Below are 23,181 nucleotides of genomic sequence, written 5' to 3'. Positions count from 1 at the left end.
GAGATTCAACATTTGTCCACAGTTCTCCTTGTGAACTTCAGCCAAAGCTCAATTTAAAATGATGTTGCTTGAAAAAAAAAAAAGGTGAGCAGCGAAGCTTTTGGAGGAAAAAATGGTTTAGCACACTAGGGGAGGTGTAAGGACATGATTTAGAGCTCAACTAGTTGAGAAACACTGATTTCCCTCTTTTATTTTCTGCTCTGTCATCTGCATTTTCATGGAAGAAAAAATAACCAGTGAGTAGAATTATCACGAATGCTTATCCTGTGTTCAGGTGTGGAGCCACCAGTTCCTTTGTCAAAAGAAACTCAGGAATAAGTGGGCAATGAAGAAATTGCTTTTGAAGTACTAAAAGGGATTTTGAAGTACCAACAGGGATTTTTTTACCTGAAGGGAGGCGTTATCCATGACCTGTGGAGCACAGTCCTGGCCCTCAGGGCACTCAGACATCCAAAGCTGTGGTGATGCTCCATGAGATAATAAAGTCATTTAAATTTCCTCTAGGGCGCCTTTAAAGGGCAGCGCTGCCCGGCTGCACCATCTCGTGGTGTGACCGAGCCCTGCACGGCCAGAGCCTTTCAAACCTGCCTTTTTCCAAGACTTCCATCACTGACACGTCAAAGCCAGACCATGGCACGGCTTGGAGCACCACAATCCCCACCACAAAAGCCATCCAGACTTTCCTCCCTCATGCTCCTCTTTGGGATGCAACAATCCGATTGTTTTCCAAGCATCATCATCACCCTGAGCATTTGCCTGATCCCTCTGGTTGTTATTCCAAGATCTATCCAGCAGGTCAGGGCTGGTTACTCATCTCAGCCTGCTGAGGGTGACTGAGACCTGGTACAGAGGATTCCAGTGAGACCAGGCTCCAGTACTGAGAGGAAAAATCAGAAGGAAAGTTAAGAGTCACAGAGCTCCAGCCCTGTGGTGCAGAGCCAAGGGCAGGACCTGTACGTGCTCAGCCTCAGCCCTACTCCCACACAGCACCCGGGCCCTCGCAGCTGAGACTCTTTTCCAACCAAAATGATTCTGTAATTCTGTCATTAAACGGGTTCTTTAGGTTCTTCTGACAAAAATTTCCCTCTCTTCTTCTAGATGCATTTGCTTGTGAAGGAGAAAGATGCACTAAAAACCCCACAGATGAATTTTACACAGATCTCTGGTTCTCAGTCTCTGAGGGTACAGCAGGGATTAACCAGGGGATCAGGTAGAGATTAGAAAGAAAGAAACCTAACAGCATTTATAAAATAATTTTCCTATTAAAAACACACATGAAAATGCCAGACTTTCACCTTTCTGTGGGTTTGTCTTGCAGCAAATGCTTCACTTGCAACCACCTTCTTCAGCCTGATCCTTCCATGCAGACCTAACTCGAGACATGTCGGAACCCAGGACATTCCTCTGGCTGCCCTGGAGGACTCCAGACCCTGGCAGGGGGCTCAGAGACCTTGGCACAGAGTCACAAACCACCTGTGCCTTTGATTTTAGCCCATGGAAACAATTACCAGCTTTGTGTGAGGATTTACAAGCCACAAGAGTTTGAGTAGAATGATAGGGAATTTTTCATGGGGTGAAAAGGTAGAATTTTGGGGATTTAGAATGGGGGTTCAAGAGGCAAGATGGAGGAATCTCGGTGTGTCCTTTCTTCTTTTTCTTCTTTTTGTCCTCCATCTTCTGCTGGGATGGTGACACTTCTGGATTGGTTTAGGATAGAGACAGACTGTCTAACATAGGTGATAGGTACTGGAAAATTATTGTAAATAAAGTACAGGTAATTTTTAGTATAAAAAACTAACACAGCCCCAAGGGCAGTCAGTGTGCCACAACCAGACCTGCTGGACAGATCTCAGCAGGTCAGAGAAAGAATGTCATAGATAAGAGAAAATAAACAGCCTTGAAAACCAGAGCTGAGGAACCGCGACTTCTTCTTCGGTCGTGGGGCTGGGAAAAAAGACTTTCAATACCTCAGGAGCCATTTCAGCAACACAAAACCCGAGAGAGACATGAGCCAGGTGAGAAACACGTGGTGTTCCCGTGGGCACCTTGACCCCATCCAGCTCCAGCAGCTCCCCCAGCTTCTCCTTTCCCTCAGGGGATGAATGTTTGCTGCACACCGGGTGACCCCAGACCTGTGCCAGCTCAGCTGCCCACCAGCAGCACTCACAGCAGACACTGCCACAGAGAGGTGACACCACAGCCTGGGAGGAAGGCAGTGATCCTGATCCACTCTCAGCCCCATCTACCCCTAAAAAGCCAGCACAGGCAGGTGAGGAACCAAACTGTCTCAGGGATGCTGGGAATGGCATCATACAGGGGGTGCTGCCTGCCGGGACTGGAAGGGGTTTGTACAGAACCCACCCCAGCCACCATCAGGTTTCCTCCTGTCCCCTCACCCTCTCCCACAATCCAGGATCTTGCTTTTCTCAGCTCCATCTTACAGGCTTCAGTGGCTTTGGAAAGCAGCCAGATGGATTTATCCACACCTCAGCAGGTTAACCAAAAGGAACAGGAGCTGAGCCTTTCTGCCAAATCTGCTGGCACAGGAAGAAGGCCTTGGTGCTCAGCAGTCAAGGCTTTCATCTTTAGTAAAGCCCAGCAGCTCCCAAGAGTTGAGAAGAATGGAATGAGAACTTTCTGGCCTGATTCTCTTGAAGTCTTTGCTTCCCCCTCCCAATGCTTTCCTCACAGAGAATGGCATGTGGACAGAGAAAAGGGGATTTCTGGGAACAGACCTAAACTATTTGCATTATCAGACATGAAGAGAATGAAAAAAAATAACACAGATAGTTTATTGTCAAACTGAATCAAAGCATGAAAAAAAAAATTACAAGGTTACACTGTAAAGAAATTTGGTTTTCATCACAAAAGCTCATTAAAATCAAAGAAAACAACCCATTGTCAAGCCAGCAACTCCCCAACAACCCCCCTGAGCTTCTGAGTGCAACATTTATTGCAAGGCTGGGAATTCAGAGGCCGGTGACATCACGTTTGTAGGGACAAAAGGATCAGCCCCTCTTTATCTGGAGGGACAGAGGTTCTCCAGGGGGGTGACACAGGTTCTCTGAGGGGGTGACACGTGTCTGGCTGAGTGGTGACTCCTCTGTTCCCTCTGAGCAGCAGCAGCCTGGTCCTTGCTGGGGTGCAGCCCGAGGTGAGGAGGGTGATGGGTGCCAGCTGTGCTGGTGTCCAGCTTTTCCTGCCTTTTCCATCCCCAGGTGTGTCCATGCCATGAAACCAAAGCCTGGGTGCAAAACCGAGCGATGCTGGTTTGGGGGGAGAGCTGGGAGGCACCACAGGGGGACACAGCCACAGCCACCACCTCCCAAACTCCTTGTGAGCCCCTTTTAGCCATGGCCAAACCTCCCCTTTTGACACTGGGGTGCAGTGCAGAGGAAACCCTGCCCTGTGGAGCCACACTGACCCCTGAGTGTCGCTCAGAAACGCCCTGAACACGGACGGCTTCAACCACGGACACCCTGCTCCCAGCACAGCTCCTTCCCCACACAACTCCTGCAGCTGTCCAAGGCTGACAACTGTCCAAAACACTGGGTTACCCACTGATCCCTGCTTCTCCAGCAGAGCCAGCAGAGCCAGAGAAGTCCAGAACTTTCCAGAACAGTCCTGGGCTCCTGCCAGCGTGGCTGGGCTGGTGGAAGTCTGGATAGTCTGGATGGCAAAGGCTGCTTGCCAGGAAAACTGCTGGAGGCTGCATCCCACCTGGAGCAGCCCCACCCCACCCTGCAGGGAATTGCAGAGCAGTTGGATTTCCTTCTGAGTCAAAAAGACAACAAAAAGGGGGAAAACCCACTGGAAAGCCTTTAGGTGTACAGACTATTGTGTATTCGGTTGTGCAGACACTTGGTTTCTGTCAGCACAGAACAACAGGAGCTTTCTCACCACTATAAATGAGCTGTTTTATCAATTTTGAAACACTTGTTTTACCAAGTGGAAAATAAGAGAAAGGCATCTTTATCCTCATCTTTATCCTAAGTAGCAGCTAAGGAGATTGGTAAAATTAAAAACAAAACCAAAACCAAGCCAAACCTAAATAATCAAAAACCTGACCAACCAGTACAAAGTAAAGGCAGGCCAGGTCATTCCAACCAATTATAGGACTAACTAAAAAATATTTTAAATTGCAACTAATGTGCTATCTTGAGCCAGCTGCTAATTCCAACAGGCCTGAGGTTTTGTGCTCATAAAGCATCAATAATATGTGCCTTTCCTAGAAAGGAAGGCTCTGCCTAAGTCTTACTGTGTCAGATAAAAAGTCCCAAAATAGATTTTTCCAACCAAATAAAGTGTTTTATTCAGATATTCATGTGGATATGGCAGTGATGTTAAGAACAGCTATTCAAGTAGCTGAAGTAAGCCCTTCAAAAGAAGTCACACAGCTTTGAGACTTGAACAAATTATTGTATGATCTCATCCAAGAGATCTAAATAGCTGGAACATCTGCAAGAGTCGCCACCAATTTATTCAGCAGAGTTCATCAGCAGTTCATCAGCTCTGTTTGCACAAGCAGGTGCCAGGGCAGCCACTGAGGAGTCCTGCACGTGACTGAGAGAGGACAGGGGGACGAGGCTGGGACAGGGATGGGTGGCTTTACCCTCTGACATGGATGTGCATTGGCAGGAGTGAAGCCCCTGCTGAATCAGTGCCTGTTACTGAAGGAGAAGTGCAGAAATGCTTTTTCCCAGAGAAGTATTACATGCACAAGTAACTATATTGTTAAAAGTTTTTATTTGTGACAGTAAAGAAACCATTCAATACCTGATTGACAACACTTCTCTCTCCTGCAAACACTCATATGGTATCTGTAGTGTTTCTCAAGTATTGCTGGATTGTTCATTGCATCAAAGTGTAAACAGCTCCATCATAAGGAAAAAAAAAAAGGAAAAAAAGAAAGAAAAAAAGAAACATTTCCATTGCTTACTCCTCTGTTGAGGAGCTCCCAATAGATCTTTAACAAGAAATAAGAGAGAGTCAGCTGGGATTTTACAACATCATGTGAAACAGAGAACTGACAGCTGGTTTTGCATAGTTAGCCCAGAGATTTTGAAGCAATTGCCCCACGCCAGCCTCACCTGCCCCTCCTCACCCCACAAAGGCAAAAAACATCACAGCACCTTGGAATCAGAGGCACAAACTTGTTTTTGTTTTACAAATAGGGCTGTGCAGAACTGTGGTTTATTAGGTTAAAAACAATCTGTCCAACAGAGGGTTACGCCTTCGGAAGTCACACAGCTACAGATTCTTTTTCTTGTTTTTTTTTGGTTTTTTTTTCTTTTTTCTTTTTTACATTGAAATTTCAAAAGCTGCAACATCAGCACACACCAGTGTCATTTAGATACTTTATTGTCCCCAACCAGTCTAATCAAAATCATGCTGTAAGAAAAGTGATTGCGTACACTGACAACCAAAAACGCCTCCAGGTGTTGAGTTTCTTCCACGTACAACTTTTGCTGTTTTAATAAAGATCAAAAGGGCGAAACAAAGAGACAAAATTATTCTTCCAAAGCTACCTAAATGAACACAGCAATATTGTACATTTGCCACCACCTCCCCATGCCCAGCCTGCCACGCCTCGTGGTGTGACCAAAGATTCTGTGCACAGCCCTAAGGTTACAAATGGCAATTTCTTTGTGAACACTTCTGTTGGGTTTCAAGGGTCTAAGGCATTCTGCCTTACAGCTTCATTTAAAAATACCCATACAGGCAAAAAAACCGTTTTTTTAACCCAACATAAAAAGGACAACAGAACTTCAGGCCAGGCAGCATGTCTTTAGAATGACCAACTGGGAAAAGAGTTTTTAATATTTCTATAATATCCAGAACTAGAATTGAAACCCAGGGTTTAGAACAGCCCTGGTGACCTGCATGCAGTAACTGCACTTCAAAATATGCAAGAGATTTAGGAAACAAGGGTTGTTTTTTTTTTTCCTATTTGATTTTTTTTTTTAAATCTTGTATTTAAAATACAATCAAATACCCGTATTGCAAATTTTACAAACATTCCACTCGTTCTCTGGCTTTATGGACAGAACTCTATTGCTTTTTTCAGAATCTAGAAACTCTAAATATATAGCGTATGTATATCCACGCAAACTCAACACTTGAAATTTCAAGTATGATGATAGTGTCAAAATAAACAACTGTGACAGTTGTTGGCCAAATCTGAATACCCAGGGGAGTCCAAACCTGATTGCAGAGCACTCTGAGTTTTATTCCCATACAAGTTGGGTGGGTTAAAAAAAAATAGAACTGATGAGAACTTATAGAAAATACTCTTAATGCTAACAGAGATCAAAGCTGTGCTACGTTTTTTGTCTTTGTATTGTCACTAAGTGTCATTTTAATGCTGTACTAAGTTACAGTAAGTTGGGTTTTTTAAAATTTGGGGGGGTTTTAAGAGCCAAGATGATACAGTACAAGTATGGCTGTACAGAACATCATCAGAACTGTTCCTCCAGAGGCTGGTGCAGAAGTTCAGTTGCCCATTCTATGTGGATTGGAAAACAATACAAGACACTTTAATAATATAATCAACATTCATTCACAGACTTAAGGCAACTGGTTCATGAAATCGCTGCTTGCAGAGATGCAGACGGGTGACACGGTTTGTCTCACGTCCCACAGGTCACAACTGTCACACGGCCCTGGCTCGTGGGTTATTTACTCTTGGTCTGATTGTTTGGTCTAACGCTAACGAGAACAAGTCTTTGAATTTCTTCAGCCATTCCTCTCATACCTGCACGACTAACTACAACCTGAATACTTCCCTGCAAACTGCACTGGGGCCCTGGAGCCACAGGCACAGTTGAAAATACTGCTCAGAGAACAACTTTTTTTTTTTTTTTTTTTTTTGGCAGCTTATAGTTTCATTACTCTGGAGTCAAATAGAAAATTAAACCATCTTAAACTGAAAGTAAACGTTAATGGACTAACCAGAATCCACACGTCCTTTTTCTTGTTTGATTTCTTTTTGTTATATTTTAAACAAAGTAGGCTTTTTTTCTTTTTTTTTTTCAGATTTTTCATTTTTAAACTCGACACTTTGTCTTTTTGTTGTGGCACAGATTTATACAGTACTAAGGTGATGCCAGCTGGTTAAGAAACAAAAGGGTGATGCCCTAGAGACTCATGGGTGTGATGGGACTGCCTCCAGCACCCCTGGGCCCAGCCACAGCTGGAGCACAGCTGCACTGCAAGGGGGGCTCAGTTTGATACTGCACCCACCAGCACCCACTCACTGCCTGTGCAGACTGGCCTGCCCCTCTCAGATGGATTTGTTAAGCTGCTTCACCAATGGTTTTGAGACGAGGATCACAAGCCCCAGGTCCATCACAAAGGAATTTGGTTTTTTCCCAAGTCACTGGGACTTTTCAAGGAAAAGAGAAAAGGCAAAGGGGGTCTACAATTCAGAATTTAGCACAAGGCTAATTAGAAGCACCAAATAATCCATTTAGTCTTCTCTGATGACAGCCAAACACAGCTGCACTTTTTATGTTTGCAGATTTCTGCTGTGGACAATAACTGAAAGGTGACACTGGAAAGGGGGAGGGAAAAAAAGGTGTGCCTTGTTCTTCAAAGGCATAAAAAATTTAAAAATCATTCATCTGAAATACCTATGGCACTGCAGAAGATGTTAAGCAGGCTCTCAGATTCAGAGATGAGTCTAACTCAACTCCAAAGCCAGAGGATCAATTTTAGTCTAGGCTAGTAGCTTCTGCCCTTCCAGCAAGACTTGATACAGCTCATAATCTGCACCTTCCACCTTGGGGAAAAAGAAATAGAAATCAAAGGTGTGGGCAGCAAACTTCCTGCATTTTCATGTATCAAAAAAAGGAGAGAGCTTCATCTTAAGTGAAAAAAAAATTGAAAAAAAAAATCCCTTACAGGTCACCTTTAACTGGTATATCAGATACCAATGGATTAATCCATGGGGGTGGGTTATGAAGCCTGCATTTTATTTATTGCCCAAGTTTGCAGCTTACAGAAAATGTCTCATAGCACAGGCACAGTGGCAAAAACAGTATAACAGCCGATGGTCAACTCCATTTGGTGAGTATACAGTAGCAGCAATGAAAAGAAAAAAGTACTCCAAACAGCTCAATGTAGATCCAGCTTCCCCAGATGGGTTGTTTTGAGAAAAGACTCTTAAGCTAATAAATAGATCTCCTTGCTGTTCTCCCAAGATAATGGTTTTCCAAAAAAGAAGAGGCATGGCAGTTGTGCGTGAGCAGAGACAGCAGAACTTCATCTGCCTGCAATTAAAGGTGCTTTAGGTCTATCAGCCACCTCATCTCCTCAACTCCATCACTCCCTAAATACTCAAAACAACTGCAGATATGTTTTAAAACTGTGCCCAAAATCCTCATCAGTGAAACAACCATGTTAATGACCCCAGTTCACCCCTCCCACGACCGCCTGAACCTTCTGAGCATGACAAAGTGTAACACAACTCATTGTCATCGTGGAGACAGGAACCCAGCATCTTGGTTTCAACTTTTTCCTTTGTTATATATTACAGTGCTCTATAAATTTTTTTTTTTCCTTTTTCCTTTTAAAGCATTTAGACAATACAAGACTAAAAGATGTCTGGAAATACGTCTTATACAAAAATGAATTTTTTTCTTAAAATAACATTCAAAAAGGCACTTCATTCTGTAAGAAAAAATTCAGAGTCAGGTCAACTGCTCTAAGCAGGGGGGTAAAATTGTCTGCATAGTGGGAGGGGAAGAAAGGGAGAGAAATTCAACTGCTGAAATACAAGCTTCTTTTTTTTTGGCATGTTTTAAGAAAAGCTGATCCAGTAAAAGATGTCCATTTATGAAATTAATTAAAAGAGTCCCATTTAAAATAGCTTTTTTTTTTTTCCTTTAAAAAAGTAGTCTGAACACATGACCTTAGGAGTCAGGCTTCTGAAGGCTTAATAGCATCACTCATGATTGTCCTTCGTGTCCAATGTAACAGGAAGATCAAGAGTAGCACTTCTGACTGGGGTGACCTCCCCAAGCTTACATTTGAAAGAGCTGAAAGAGATGGAGACAGCCTCTAGCAACTGCAATCTAGGAGCAGGAGTCAGTCAGAGTTAAGGGCTACCTGTTGCAGAGTTTATGAAGCATACTGTAAACTTCTTCCTCTTTGCTTAGTCCTTCAAAGAAAGGAATAAGATCTAGCAGCTCTGTGTCTGTCATGTCATCAAACCAGGACTGCACAGGCACCTGAAACAAAGCAACCAACAAACACTGAGAGGGTTTCATGATGTAAAAGACACGTGAGTTTTGTCTGTGTAGGTGTTCTGTAACCATCACCACCATGCTGTAATCATCATGGCAATTAGCTACTCATTAGCATGCAGGTGGAGCAGCAGGGTCAACCCCAAGCCCAACCAGGACAGCTGAGCTTCACCTGCATGTCCAGGTGACCCACATGACCCCACACTGGGCAGCTCTCCTTGCTTTGCCTCCTTGGTATCCAGAACAGACTGGAAGGCAGGCACAGCTTATGAAGCTGCACTGACACTTTATTTGCAGGCAAGTTTATTTTTTCCCCTGTAAGAATTATCAGAGTGAGTCACCAGGCACAGGCAGGCAGCAACAACCCCTTCCAGCATGGGGTTTGGAGGAAATGTTTAACTGCAAGGGCAGAACATTGTTCAGGTAAAAATGTTAGATCTAGTGAGTGCATTCAGAGAACAACACAGATAATAACCCTTCTTAAATATGCAGGCTGGATTTGGGGAAGGTGTTCTGTGTATCTTCAGCACACTGAGGTCTTTCCAAGACTATCTTGGATCTTGTTACAAGCTCTGGTTTCTGCAGAGACTCCAGTATCAGTCAGCCAGCAGCACTTTTCTATACATGATTAAACCACTCTGACAAGGCCCTTAATTTCATCTCCCAAATTTCTACAGCTCATTATTTCCTTGGCACTGATTTCCAAGATACCAAATGATGATCTTGGATCAGGTTCTTAATTTTAACCATGACATAAATTAGAGCTACAGGTCCTGGTTATTATAAATGGCAGCTTTAAACCATGTGTGGCACCAACCAGAAAAATGTTTTCACCCTATCACTTAGGGCATCACAATATTAGGATCTGAACTTGAAAGCTGACTGCTGGAAGATAAATAGCTCTTGATATAAAAAGAAAAAAGAAAAAAAAAAAGATTCTGGAGAGGCAGGACTGTGCAAAGCAGTGTTCTTAATAAAAGATTTCCTACATTGATTTTTAACAGTTCACAAAGAAGGCAGCCTAAAAACATCAAAGCAAACAGTGCACAGCCTGGTTGTCTAAAAGTCAGCAGATCTAAGAGTTCCAGCTTCTCCCCTGGCAGCTAAAGCAGATGTGAGCAGCTGTGCTGGCTGCAGCCATGGATGGAGCACCCCAGACCTCTCCTTCAGAGCTCCTAGAGCCAGTACAAACACACTGAAAATGCACATTGCTCCTCATTGTTCTGCCCTACAGAACTGCTGCCTGCCCTTTATCCTTATTCCTAAACCTTGATTAACTTGTTGACTAACAGTTCTAATTATGGAGCTATGACAAAAATAATTGAGGGAGGAGCATAACAACACAACAGGATCTTGTTGTTTTTTTTTTTCCCTTCTTTCCCTTACAACAAATGCAGATCTCAGTAGCAACCAGTAAATCATTTATTATCTTGCCTAATAAAATATTGTTCACACAATGAAAAAAGATAGGAGTACCCAAAATGAAGTTCAAGCATGTGGGACTCACATTCTCTGATTTTTCTCCTGGGAAGCTGAGAAGCCTCAGAGAAAAGGAAAACAATTCTTATCTCATTTGCTTCTCCTGTGTTGTGCTCACATGTGGAATGTGTTTGGAGATTGTTCACCCACAGGTGATTGTTTCATTGGATTCTGCTGTGAGTTGTTTTCACTCATTGGCCAATCAGAGCCAAGCTGTGTTGGGACTCTGGAGAGAGTCAGGAGTTTTCATTATTATCTTTTTAGCCTTCTGTAAGTATCCTTTCTGTATTCTTAGTAGTATAGTATAGTATAGTATTCTTTAATATAATATAGTATTATAACGTAATAAATTAGCCTTCTGAGAACATGGAGTCAGATTCATCATTCCTGCCTTTGTCAGGGGTGCCTGGAAATACAACACAAGCAAACCATTCTTTCTGCAACCACTACTCCAAAGAACAAAATCTGTGCTGCAGGGCAGCTTTGTTTCTTAGAGCTGGGTTGGTTTTTCAGGTTCCACACCACTTGGTATTTCTCAAAACTGCTGGAGCTCAAGGCAGCAGCCAAAGCTCAGAGCACAGGAGCAGTCATGGCTGTGACACTCTGTCAAGATCACTTTGCCCATGTCCTTCACCACTTGACAGCGAACCCCAAAACCCACCGCAGCCTAAAAAAACCCACAAAATCTGACACAGTGCTCTGAAAAGTCAATTTTCTGAATCACAAAACCTGGGCAAGGGCCAGAGAGATGAAGTTAGGCTGGAGTACTCAGAATACTTACTGCATTTTCAGGATGGAAGATGTAAGATGCAGGAGAATTATCTACTATAATAACTTTACTCAGCTCACGGCCCAGTCGACTCAGATCCTTCACGTAATTGCCTCGGTGGAAAACACAGGATTCTCTAAAGAGCCTTGCCCTGAACACACCCCAGCGATCCAGTAAGTCAGCTACTGGGTCTGCATACTTAAAAATACAAGTCAGAAACATCAAGTTAGCAACATGCAGAAAAGGCTGATTCACAGAGAAGGGAAACAATTTCAGATAAAATATCTCTTTTCTCCATTTTCGTCCCTGTTCCTTGTTAATTAACTCAATTGCCTGCAAACCTGAAGTGATTAATAAAGAGATAAAGCAAAAGTAGGACAATTCTCTTTCTAGATAGAGAAGGCTAACTTGCACTCTAAATATTTATTCTGTGATTTATTAATTAGGTTTTATTCTCAGGGCCAGCTTAAGAGTTAACCTGAGAGTTTTCTAGAGGTTGATGGATCCAGAGATCTCACCTGCCATTACCATAAAACCAGCCAATGCTAATAGAAAATCAATATGAAGCTTTTCCCCAGCTGATTTGTTTCCATGTGCCTCTGAAGATAAACTGCAGTGAACCAATCTGAGCCTGATGTGGCTCTGCCAAATGATGCCCTTGGAGCAACTGGGTCAGCAAGACTCATTAATATTACCAAACTGCATAATTAGGCCAAAAAGGATCAGCCAAAGAAGTTATTAATAAAAATACTCATGTACAATACCAGGGAAATTCTCATTTTATACATAAGCTGGTATTTTAAGTGAGGCACAGCTTAGAATCCAACAGTTTATATAAAGTGACCAAGAAGAAGTATCCAAATAAACTTAAACATGAATAACCACATAGTTGAAAATGGTAGTTACATCTTATTATTGCACAACAGGAGTCACCATTTTCCTATATTTTAAACCAAGAATAAAACCTGATGTTAAAATCAATCATCTTTTGATTATGAAATAAGGCACATAATTTCAGTATGAAACTGGGGCAGTATTTAGGATTTTTTCAACATGACTGAACAGTATGTGGTAAAGAGAATGCAGGGAAAAAGGCTTTGCAGAAGATCAGGGTCCTGTCCCCTGCCACCATCTCTACACTAGGCTGGAGCAAAAGCTTGCCATGCTAGAGCACTACTTAGAAATAACCAATGTCATTTTACAAACAAGACACCACAAATACAATACACTGAAGGAAGTGAAGAATTCCAGATCACTCTACTACTGGAACATCTACCACAAAAACTACCTACAAGCCACTACTGCTACTGCGGGACCAGAGGGCACAAAATATTCCTGGGGACGTTTCAAGCTTTGCAAAAAAGGCTTCATTTTCTAACTCCAGGTTGAAATTGCACCTCAAGAGAGCAAGAAGCTTGGTTCCCAATTTCCAGTGAGTTTCTGAGTCACTGGTTGATGGTGTAGACAGGGTTTAATTCGGTGTTTTATTTCATTCCCCCTTCACTGGCACTCTATTTGTTCTAATTTCTCACTATAACCATGGTAACTTGGGAGCCTTTCATATTGGCATCATGAGCAATGCATGGAGGCTACATTATGAGACAAGCCCATATGTGATGGTGTTACCATGGAAACACTTACCCACACACTAGCAGACAAAGTACACACTGTCAGACAAAGAAGCAGAAAAGAAGGGGAAAAATTAAGATAGTACCAACTGTGGAAATAATTATCCATAGAAAACCCAACCAAAAGTCCACTGACCAGCATCATAAGGGTTAAAGAGATGAAGGGAGGAACAAACCTTGGCTAGACTGGCTGTGAAGAGTACACATTCAAAGAGCTCTCCCATCCTCTGAAGAAACTCGTCCACATGTGGTCGTTTCAATACATAAACCTGGAATGATAACAGCATTTAGGTCAGATGCTGCTCAAGGAAAAGGAAAAAAAAACCAAAAAAACAAAACCACTCCTGCAATGCCAGCACTTGAAACAAAAGTTAACAGGGAAGCAGTTCAAATGAAATGCTGGGGAAAAAGGAAAGTATGCAAGATAAAAGTAGAGCTCCAATAATGAGAGATTGGCACACACAGGCTGCCAAGCCCCTGCTGGTTATGGAACTGCAAACACTGAGCATCATCAGGAGGGTGCTCCTCAAAAAATCTCATTAAAGGCAAGGGGAGACAGGAGGGCTTCTCAAGAAGTGAGGATCTGGATCTTTCCACCAAACCCATTCTGGTGCTGGAAAGCTGAGGAGCTCCACAGAAGGAATAAATCTGATTAAACCTCTCTGACAGCAGGAATTGCTCAATAGGGACCTGTTTTCTTTCTGTGGCTGATTCTCTCATTTCTGAAATTCCAGGTGCTAAGTACCATAACTCACTATGGAGAGTGATCAAGCCCTCCAGCTCTACAGGGAACCTTTTTCACCAAAAATCTTCACAGCACCATGCAGAAAGCCTAAAAGTGCTGGGTTTGAAATCTGACAAAGTCTACAGCATCTTCTAAAGAGGACCTTGCCAAAAGATGGCAGATTCCCAGGATTTCTGTCCTCTTCAGCAGTGCTCTGCTGCCTTTTAGCACTGCCTTGGCTGCCTGCTGTCAACAACCTGATTAGCAGATTATTAAAGCCTCCCTGCTTCTCCTTGCAGAGCACACAAGATGATTTTGTGCTCACAGAAGATACCAGAACAAGGAAAGTGCTGCTCAGAAAGCTTGGAAACAGCTCACAATATACTGGGAAGCTGGAGAGGGGAGTCTGCTTGAAAAATATTTATCTGTCTTGTTTGCAGTTAGATTAAAAGTTTGAGAGAAAATATTGGCAGCATTTTATCTTCTTTTGTTTGGCAAATAATCCCTAATGCTGGAAATTTCAAGAGGAGAAGTCTGGCATAGAGCTGAATTCAGGAAGAATTGCAAGACTGATGCTATTTCAGGAATTTCATTCTTTGATATGTAAAACTAGATTAATTGTATGTATTTTACTAGATTCCTATTAATAAGAGATTAAAAAAATAAAAATCAAGGTACTCAGAGAAAAAGCCTGAAGGAGAAAAATATGGAAACAGCAGCTTGAACTCAACTGTAACAATTAAAGCCTTCAGCAAAAGAAGAAAAAAAGAAACTGTGTAATTGAAATTGAAAACCTAAAATTGAAAGTAAAGTTTTTTTAAAAACACATATGAGGAGCTGTACCTTAATGACTAAAGCAGAAATGTTAATTTTCCCCTTTATGCAGCATACAGATCATACCATGGAGTCTTTATCTCTTTTAAGTTATTTCTACTAAATTTATCTAAACTATTTCTGACCCCATAAACATTACATTCAAACTTTGATACAGATAACAATTTATAACCCTGTTTTTTTTTTAAAACAACCACAGCAGCACCTAACACATCAAATAATGGTAACATTTTATGGATTAAAGACAGTTAACAGATGTACTTCACCACCACTCTCTTTCCAGATAATTAAAGCAATGTTTCCTGTATTTCACCAGGCATAAACCAAGTAATTTCCTCTCCTATAACAAGGCAATTAATTTTTCATTTAATTCTTTCTACACAAAGTTCTGCTGTAGTATTTCCTCTCCAGATACTACCTTTGAATTTTTTTTTTTTTAAAGACAGAAAGACAGCTGCAGTCCCTCTGCTTTTGGGTATCCTGAGAGTTTCCAACTTCCCAGATGTGACAGGAAAGACAGCAGGATCCAAGTTAATTATTAAGTTCTTGATTCTTTAGCCTTAATTTTATTCCTACACTTATTTTTGAGGGGCACCCCAGAGTCTTAACATCATTCTTGGAGAGTAAGTGCTGGAATTTAATATTAATTTCCCTTTTAAAGCCCAGTGCTTCCAGCTTCAGCAGAAGAAGTCTCCTCTTTGCTCTCCATCCCTATCTCTGCCCCTGTCACTGAAGTATTTCCACTTGGAATGTAATTACAAACTCCCTGCCAAGGATCTGAACTTTGCTGCTTGCAACACAAGCCACCTCCTCCATCAGGAGCACTCTGTAAATCAGCCCCAGAGCCCTGAGCTGCACTGGCAGCCTTGGCAATAAACACTCCTCTGGCTCTTTTTAGGGTCCCTAATTCTGCCCCTAATTCAGGATTAGCTGTGGATACACAGCATTTTTAGCTGGATGGTCTCCATTCTGCAGTTTAGGGCTCCTGATCCACCACAGAGCACTCACAGCCTCCTCTACTTGAGTTTCTCCTGCTGCTTTGCCTTAAATCTTTTCCTCCTACTGGGATCTGGCCAACAGATTTGCTTCTCATGTTAAATGCCTAATTAATAATAAATGTCATCTCTTCAGATGAAGTCTCACCAATTTTTTCCCTTAATTATTTCCCTCTGTACAAAGCCCCAATTCCTTCACTTTTTTTTTTCTTTTTTTTTTTTTTTGGCAGAAAGAAAATATCTTAATACTCTGGATAGTTATTCTCCAGAGTTGAAGTTTTCTTTGAGAAGTCCTACTTAGAGCCTGGAAGCAACTCCAAAATGTATTGGTATCCTGGGCTACAAAATCTCTTTGGTTTACTCCACATAGAAAGCTTTCTTCAGCTGACAGTGCAGCTCTTTTCTCCTCTTCCTTCTCATTTGGAATTTTTTCCCCTTTACTTTGTTAGTGGCTGGACTTGAATCTCAATGCTGCATGGTTGTTTGTGGCTTGGCTTTCTCCTCCATTGCCTGATGTCTTCAGTTGAAATCTCTAGACTAACTGGCTCCTGGCATTTTCCTGAGATTTATATACTGTCTTCAGGGCATTTAAAAAAAAAAAAAATCCATCCTTTCATGCTCACTAATTTTTTTCCTTATCATAGCAAGAATTTAGAGGAATACAGTATTTTTTTTTATTATTGAAAATGAACCCTACTCAACATTTTAAGCACAAATCAGGCACTAGGCATGTTTCCACAGGATTCTTACAGCTGCTAATGGCAGAACACAAGCAATTATCTTTAATTGTTTTCAAGCATTTCATACTTCCACATGAATTTTCTCTACCTCAAAGCAGCCTCAACCTACAGAGACTCAGTATTTGTGAAACCCAAAGACAAACCCAGTTCATTTTCAACCAATTGAACAGGACACATAAAATTGCCTTTCCAAACCAGCTCTACAATGAGGAAATCTGCAAGTAATGGCCAAAAATTCTGCCCATGACAACTCCAACTCCTGTAATCCTGTTTCATGTCTCTTCTGAGCAGAAAATCCCAGGTGTCCCTCGTAGTCCTGGGTCACACAGCTGTGGCTGTGTCCCAGTGCAAGTAACCAAGAATAGGCCAGTTAGAATGGATACAGCCTATCCTGGATTACTTGAACCAGGCCACAGCCTCCTGCAAGAAAATCCATGAATTCTGTGCTTTACAGGAAGGAAATTTATTATTCAAACAGCCTTTTTCCCCCATCATCAAAAAAAAAGAAAAGAAATTTGGGTATTATATTCAAAGTATACATGCCAAGTGTTCCTTCAGCTTTCAACAATTAAAAATAAGCAATTAATTGAATTAACTCCCACCTCACCTCAATCAAATACTTAAAAATTAGTTTTACTCCATAAACCAATTGTATTTAAAAATAAAATTCAAAATAACACCAAATCAAACTCTTCCTGGCTGCCCTCTTTACTCTTGACACCAAAAGCAAGGCACAAGGCACTGGAATTCAATTTGGATGAAAGATGAAGGACAAGCATTCCCTAAAAAGCTTCACCCTTTGGGGATTAAAGCTGTATTTGATGCAGTTCTGGTCTGGGGGCTGTGGTCACTCTGCTCTTGGTCGGTGGGTCCAAAGGAGAGGGTGTGTTCTGCAGAGTTAAACCAAGGTGCCCAACAGGTGGAACATCTCCAGCCACCACTTCCACCCCCAACGAGCCTCCTCTATCTCCAACACACTCCACTGGACTCCCCACTTGTCATTTGGGAGAGAAGGTCCAGCTCTGATCTCCTTTCATCCAGAGAACCAGAGTGGAATGAGAGGAGTGGCCAGAAGGGGCAGCTTGCAGCAGAACCTCCCTTGTGTATCTGGGCCAGCACAAAGCAGAGTGCCCTGGTGGCCAAGAAGGCCAATGGCTCCTGGCCTGGCTCAGGAATGGTGTGGCCAGCAGGAGCAGGGAGGTCACTCTGGCCCTGCCCTGGGCACTGCTGGGGTCACACCTGGAGTGCTGTGCCCAGCTCTGGCCCCTCAGCTTGGGAAGGACCTTGGGACACTGAGCACATCCAGAGGGGACAAGGAGGCTGGAGAGGGGCTGGGAACACAAACCCTGTGAGGAAGCCCTGAGGGAGCTGGGGGTGCTCAGCCTGGAGCAAAGGAGACTCAGGGCTGCCCCCATCACTCTCTGCAGCTCCTGAAAGGTGCCTGTGCTCAGCTGGCCCTGGGCTCTTTCTGCAGCAGCACTGACACAACCAGAGCACACAGCCTCGAGCTGCACCAGGGGAAATACAGGTTGGTGTGGAAACCCAGGGCACTGGGAATGTTTCTCTGTCTGCTCTGGGCTGCCCTGACCCCCAGGGCAGCACTGACTCTGACCCTCATTCATGGAGAAAGTTCCCAGACTTCAACATAGACTGGAATCCACAAAAGTGTGAAATAGATTATAGAGAGCAGTGCAGGTGTGTCACTTGGTGAGAAATTGAGGTTTTGGGGTTTTTAGTGTGTTGTGGATGGAAGCAAGATGGAGGGCACAGGGTGTCATCCTGGGTTTCTGCTCCATGCTTCTTCTTCTTCCTTCTCCATGGTTTGGGTGGCATTTTGTAATTGGGCAGAAAAGTCCCCATTGCAGCTCTGTGGCATCAGAGATTGGGTTAAAAGGGAAAATAATCCAGGTGTCAGCTCTGCATTGGATAGTTTAGTCTTGAAAGACCTTGGAACAAGAGATTGTTGGCCATTTTGTGCCTTCTAATGAAAAGCTCACAGCAGTGAGACTGTTTTACTGATAAGAAATTATAAACACCTGAGTCTGAACATGAACTACTGTCTCAAGTGCCTTCAATCCAGACCCAGAGAAACCAACAACTGGAACCACCACAGGTTGGATAGCAGGAAAAAGTTTTTCACAGAAAGAGTGAGAAAGTTCTGGAATGGCTGCCCGGGGAGGTGGTGGAGTCCCCATCCCTGGGTGTGTTTAACAAAGCCTGGATGTGGCACTGGGGGCCAGGGTTTGGTTGAGCTGTTGGGGCTGGGTTGGACTCGATGACCTTGAAGGTCTCTCCAACCTGATCACTCTGGGAATTCTGTGGAAATTTGGGATTCATCCCTGGAACTTCAGCTGCCCCAGGATGGGCAGCTCTGGAGGCATCCAGAGACCCACAGGAGAAACAAAGGAAGGTTCCTTCACACTTGATTTATTTCCTTCTTAAAATAAAATGACAAATCCTTTCAAAAGATGAGGTAATTTAGGCTGGAGAAAGAAAGATGGGAAAGGGAGAAGGGATGTTAAGAAAAGCTGGTTTTTAATCTAGGGAAGCTCGTTTACCCAAGCACCCTTTAGGATGATGAATTGTCCTCCCTATAAAAAAAACCCCAAGAGTGTTTCTGACCTTTGGATTATAAATTATATAAGGGAAAGCAAATTCCCCAAACTAAAGACATGATTTTTTTAAGACTTCTGTTGAACTGCAAAAAAAACCACCAACCAAACCCAACCAGCATTTACCATGAAAAACTTGCTAGATAAGTCAATCTCAAAACTCTTTCAGGAGTACAGCAATTCCGTTTGCCACAACTTGTATTTTTTGGTATATGAGAGCTGAACAATCTCATATAATTCCAAGTTTCTATATGAATGAGCACCTCTGAAATGGTGTTTCTCAGCAAGGAAACTTCCTTTCCACTGGGGTTCTGCCTAAGGCAGAGGTCAAGGACAATAAAAATCTGTCAACCTCCTGCCTGATAAGGTACCAGGCTCACTGGTAAAACAGGGATATGCACTATGGAAAGTGTGGTTCCACAATATTTCCCATCTCCTGGGATATTTTGCACAGGTGGAAACATTTCTCAATGTCAGTGATTAATCCTGGAGTTTATGAACTGCTTAAGAAAATGGACACGCATTACACAGATGACAAATCCTGATAAATGACAGAAATTGCTCAGATCAGTTAATTTATGCTCTAAGTGACTACAGAATTACAGGTTTGAAGTGGGAACAGGTTGTCAGAGCTCTACAGGCTGTGTTAATGCACATCACACTCAGCCAGAATATCCATTTTTGCCCTTTATCACAGTGCAAAACAAAAAAGAGAAGATTCCTGCATGTCAGCAATATCACAAGAGGTATTCCACACCCAGGCTTTGCCTATCCTGTGTGCCACACAGATTACCTTTATTTCAAGAATCACAAAATTCCTTACAATTACCTTCATTTTTGCCATCCAAATGTGCCCCAAGTCTTTATCTACTTTAGAGGCTAAGAACTTGAAATTCAAAGAGTGAAGCAATTTCCTTGAAAATCATGCAGGGACTTTCTAGCAAAGCACAGAGACCAATTTCACCAGACCACCTCTGTCAGAGGAGAAGGAGATGCAGAAATCCACTCCCTTTGGCCCCAGCTATGGGTTTTTGTTTGTTTTCAGGGGTTTTTTCTTGCTATTTTCTCTTTTCTCCACATGGAGTCATGTCCAAGTGCCAAACTGCATCATTTTTGGTGAAGAATCTCAGAGTTTGCAGCAGGGAATGGAAAAACAACAGGCTTTTGAAATGTTTGACTATAAAGCCCAAGACTTTTATTGGGATTTGTCTCCAAATGTAAATATGTCATCCTGACAAGCTAAGTGATCACAACTCTAAGCCACTCAAAAATTCACTTTCAAAAGCTTTGTGTAACATTTTAGGAGAGAGAATTTGTCTGTTCTACAGCACCAAACAGAGATAAAGTCCACATCAAATCAGGATTAAAAAAAATCTCCAAAACATCATTTAAATGTTGTAAGCATCAGCTCTGGGGAACATTACAGGTAGAGGTACCCCAGATATTGATTTTTTCCTACATAAAACAGGCACAGTGTAACAATTATAAAAACAACTATTACTTTAAAGCACGTTTCAGTCCACTGACTGATATTCAGTCATCATTTTAAGAGTGATAAATACATGGAGAGCTTCCATCACAGGAAATCAGACAAAATTATGAAATATCTTTATGACCCACCAATTAGTACGAGAAATAATATACAAATAAAATATAAAACCTCTTAAAATATACAAACCTCTTTGTCCAAGTAGAAATAATCCATAAAGATAATATGTAAACAACATCTCAGAATTTAAAGTACTTAAAATTTCTGTTAAATCACCTGGAGGGAAGGTTTGCTAACTGTAACACCCAACAGAAGATGTTTCAAGCAATTTACAGAGTTCATGGATGAGAAAGGCTCAACTTGACATTAACCTGTTTAATTCATCTCCAGCAAGAACTTCAATGTCTGCCTGAAGAGAGAAAGTAACAGCACTGTAATTTATTTGACTCAATCCTTCAGAAATGATCACTGATTGAAGACACCAATCCAAGATACATGGAGGGGACAGATTTTCAAATTATGGGTGTTTTGCATTTACTCAAAACCATTTCTTAGAGCCTTAAGTGAAGTTCTTAAAGAGTAAGACACAGAAATCAGTCTCCTCATGATTTTGTCCAGACCTTTCAAATATGCTGAAGTATATAATAACTCCTATCAGAGGAACTTGAATTACTTACAGGAATAAAAGGGGACAGAAATTGAACACAGATTGCCACAAAAACTGAATAAATGCCTATTCTTCTTTTATACTTTTATAAAATATAAATAACCTTTAGCATATGAGCTACCAACATATATTAAAGCAAACATATGTCCTATTTATGTTGGAAGGAATGAAAAATGCAGTGTTCAAACAACTTTTTATGGACCCAGCAACGTTTGAAACCCCATCTTACATCATTTCCTGCTGGAATATGTTTTAAAATTGACAAAGAGTTGAGTATTGAAATCCTGAGAGAGAGACTCCACCTGAGCACACAGGGATGCCTGTCTGCATTCCAGAATACACAGCTTCCATGCTTTGCAAGAGAAATTATTGGACAAAAAGCAGCAAATAGAGGAAGAGAACATTCTGGGACTCAGGACACAATGCTGAAGGAAAAACCAGCACTTACCTGATGTATGGTTCCATCAATTTCAACAGGAACGATGAAATCAGCATTGCTAATTGGCTAGAAAGAATGACAAGGAAATAATCAGCATTAAAAATAAAATGGTTAGAGGGAAAATTTCAGGGGCATGAAAGGGAAGAGTACCAACTTCTAAGAAACAAGTTAATAACCATTATTGAGCACACATATCCACTCTGTGTGTGCTCCTACACGAGTCAGAAGCTCCCAGCTGTAATTTCAGATGCTGCCCTTCCCTTTTCTCTCCTATTTTTAAGCCTCATAAAACCTAGCATGCTTCACTGCTTGAATAACCCTCACTACCACTGAGTGTGTTCATCAGGAAAACATCTCTTTGGATAAACTCTTCCATCCAGTCTTTATGGATAAATGACCATCAAGAAAATCAACTGTGTACTGCACACCATCTACTCGAGGGTATCAACTGGTACTAAATTAAAAATAAGACAGTGGTAAAATACCTAATGGTCATATTTGAATCAGCAGCTGCAACAAGACTAAAGGATTGTAAACATGCCAATTCAATCAAGCTAATCATGTAAAATTGCATTTTAATTCCAAAAGGAAGAGCAGGCACACTCTACCCGAGTCCTTGAATCCATTTTTCCAGCCTGTTGAACACAACTTAATTCTCAAGACTTACTGTGAAAAACTGCCAGTCAAGTAAAATTGCCTTGGAAAGCAGCAGAGTGGCCTTGTAGACAGTTCAGGAGTTCATAATCTAATCTTGGCTACACAGCAGGGGCAGTTGGGAACAGGCTGCTGCCAGTGTTTACTGCTTCAAGTGGACACCACACTTAGGTACAGCTCATGCACTGTGCCCATGCTAAAAAAACAGTCATGTAAACCTGCCTGGAGCTCATTCCATCACCTGCAGCCTGGAAATGGCTAAGACAGAGCTGCCAAAGACAGTTTTAACATGACTGATTCACAGCCAGTATCTTGCATGGATACTGCCCAGGCTGGAGAACATCTTCACTCAGCTCTGGGAGATCTGTACAGATGGTCCCACCTCTCCTCTGGATCAGTCAGCAGGCTGATCTCAGGAACCAGCAAAAAGATGCCCCTGAAGTATTTGTGGGACTGGAAACAGACTTTAGACTCGTTTGGGGGGGGCAAAGGTGTGCCAAGAAAGCAGAGAAGCAGCTGAGGTAAAGTGATTTAAGAAGCAGATCACAAACTGGGGAGTCTAAACAGGTGCTCTGTGAAAAAATGGTGGGAAAAGAGGATCCTGCAGTATTAACCTGCCAGCAGCACTTTGATCCCACTCCCTGGATAAACCAGATGCTAATTCCTCTGTCAGACAACCTCCCTGCCAGGAGAGAAAAGTGACCACAAAGAATTTCTGTGGAGGGAAACACCCTTTCTCAGGAGAAAAGAAATAAAGAAGATGGTTTGATCTGACACCTGCAAGTGCTGGGTCTGAGGGCACAGGAGAGGATACACAGAAACCTCTCATCCTGACCAGCCAGGATTGGCAACAGACCTCTTACTGACCCCTATGCTGATGTGATCTGAATAATTCCTCAAATACAC

General features: G+C 42.2%; 1 protein-coding gene across 3 annotated transcripts in view; it reads right to left on the bottom strand.

Annotated features, from left to right (window-relative positions):
• Positions 1-2,768: 2,768 nt before the first annotated feature.
• CTDSPL (CTD small phosphatase like) overlaps positions 2,769-23,181 on the bottom strand; it is an 86,670-nt gene continuing 66,257 nt past the window's right edge. For all 3 annotated transcript variants that reach the window (XM_036378970.2, XM_036378971.2, XM_036378972.2), the window contains 4 exons: positions 21,631-21,687; positions 13,298-13,390; positions 11,506-11,691; positions 2,769-9,230 (listed from right to left, as the gene is read on the bottom strand). In XM_036378970.2, the coding sequence (XP_036234863.1) occupies positions 9,105-9,230; positions 11,506-11,691; positions 13,298-13,390; positions 21,631-21,687 (462 nt within the window). In that variant the 3' untranslated portion in view covers positions 2,769-9,104. The remainder of the gene's footprint in view (positions 9,231-11,505; positions 11,692-13,297; positions 13,391-21,630; positions 21,688-23,181) is intronic.

Source organism: Molothrus ater, chromosome 1 (genome assembly GCF_012460135.2).
Source record: "Molothrus ater isolate BHLD 08-10-18 breed brown headed cowbird chromosome 1, BPBGC_Mater_1.1, whole genome shotgun sequence".
In the NCBI taxonomy this organism is placed as follows: domain Eukaryota; kingdom Metazoa; phylum Chordata; class Aves; order Passeriformes; family Icteridae; genus Molothrus; species Molothrus ater.
This window is presented reverse-complemented; position numbering and strand designations above follow the sequence as displayed.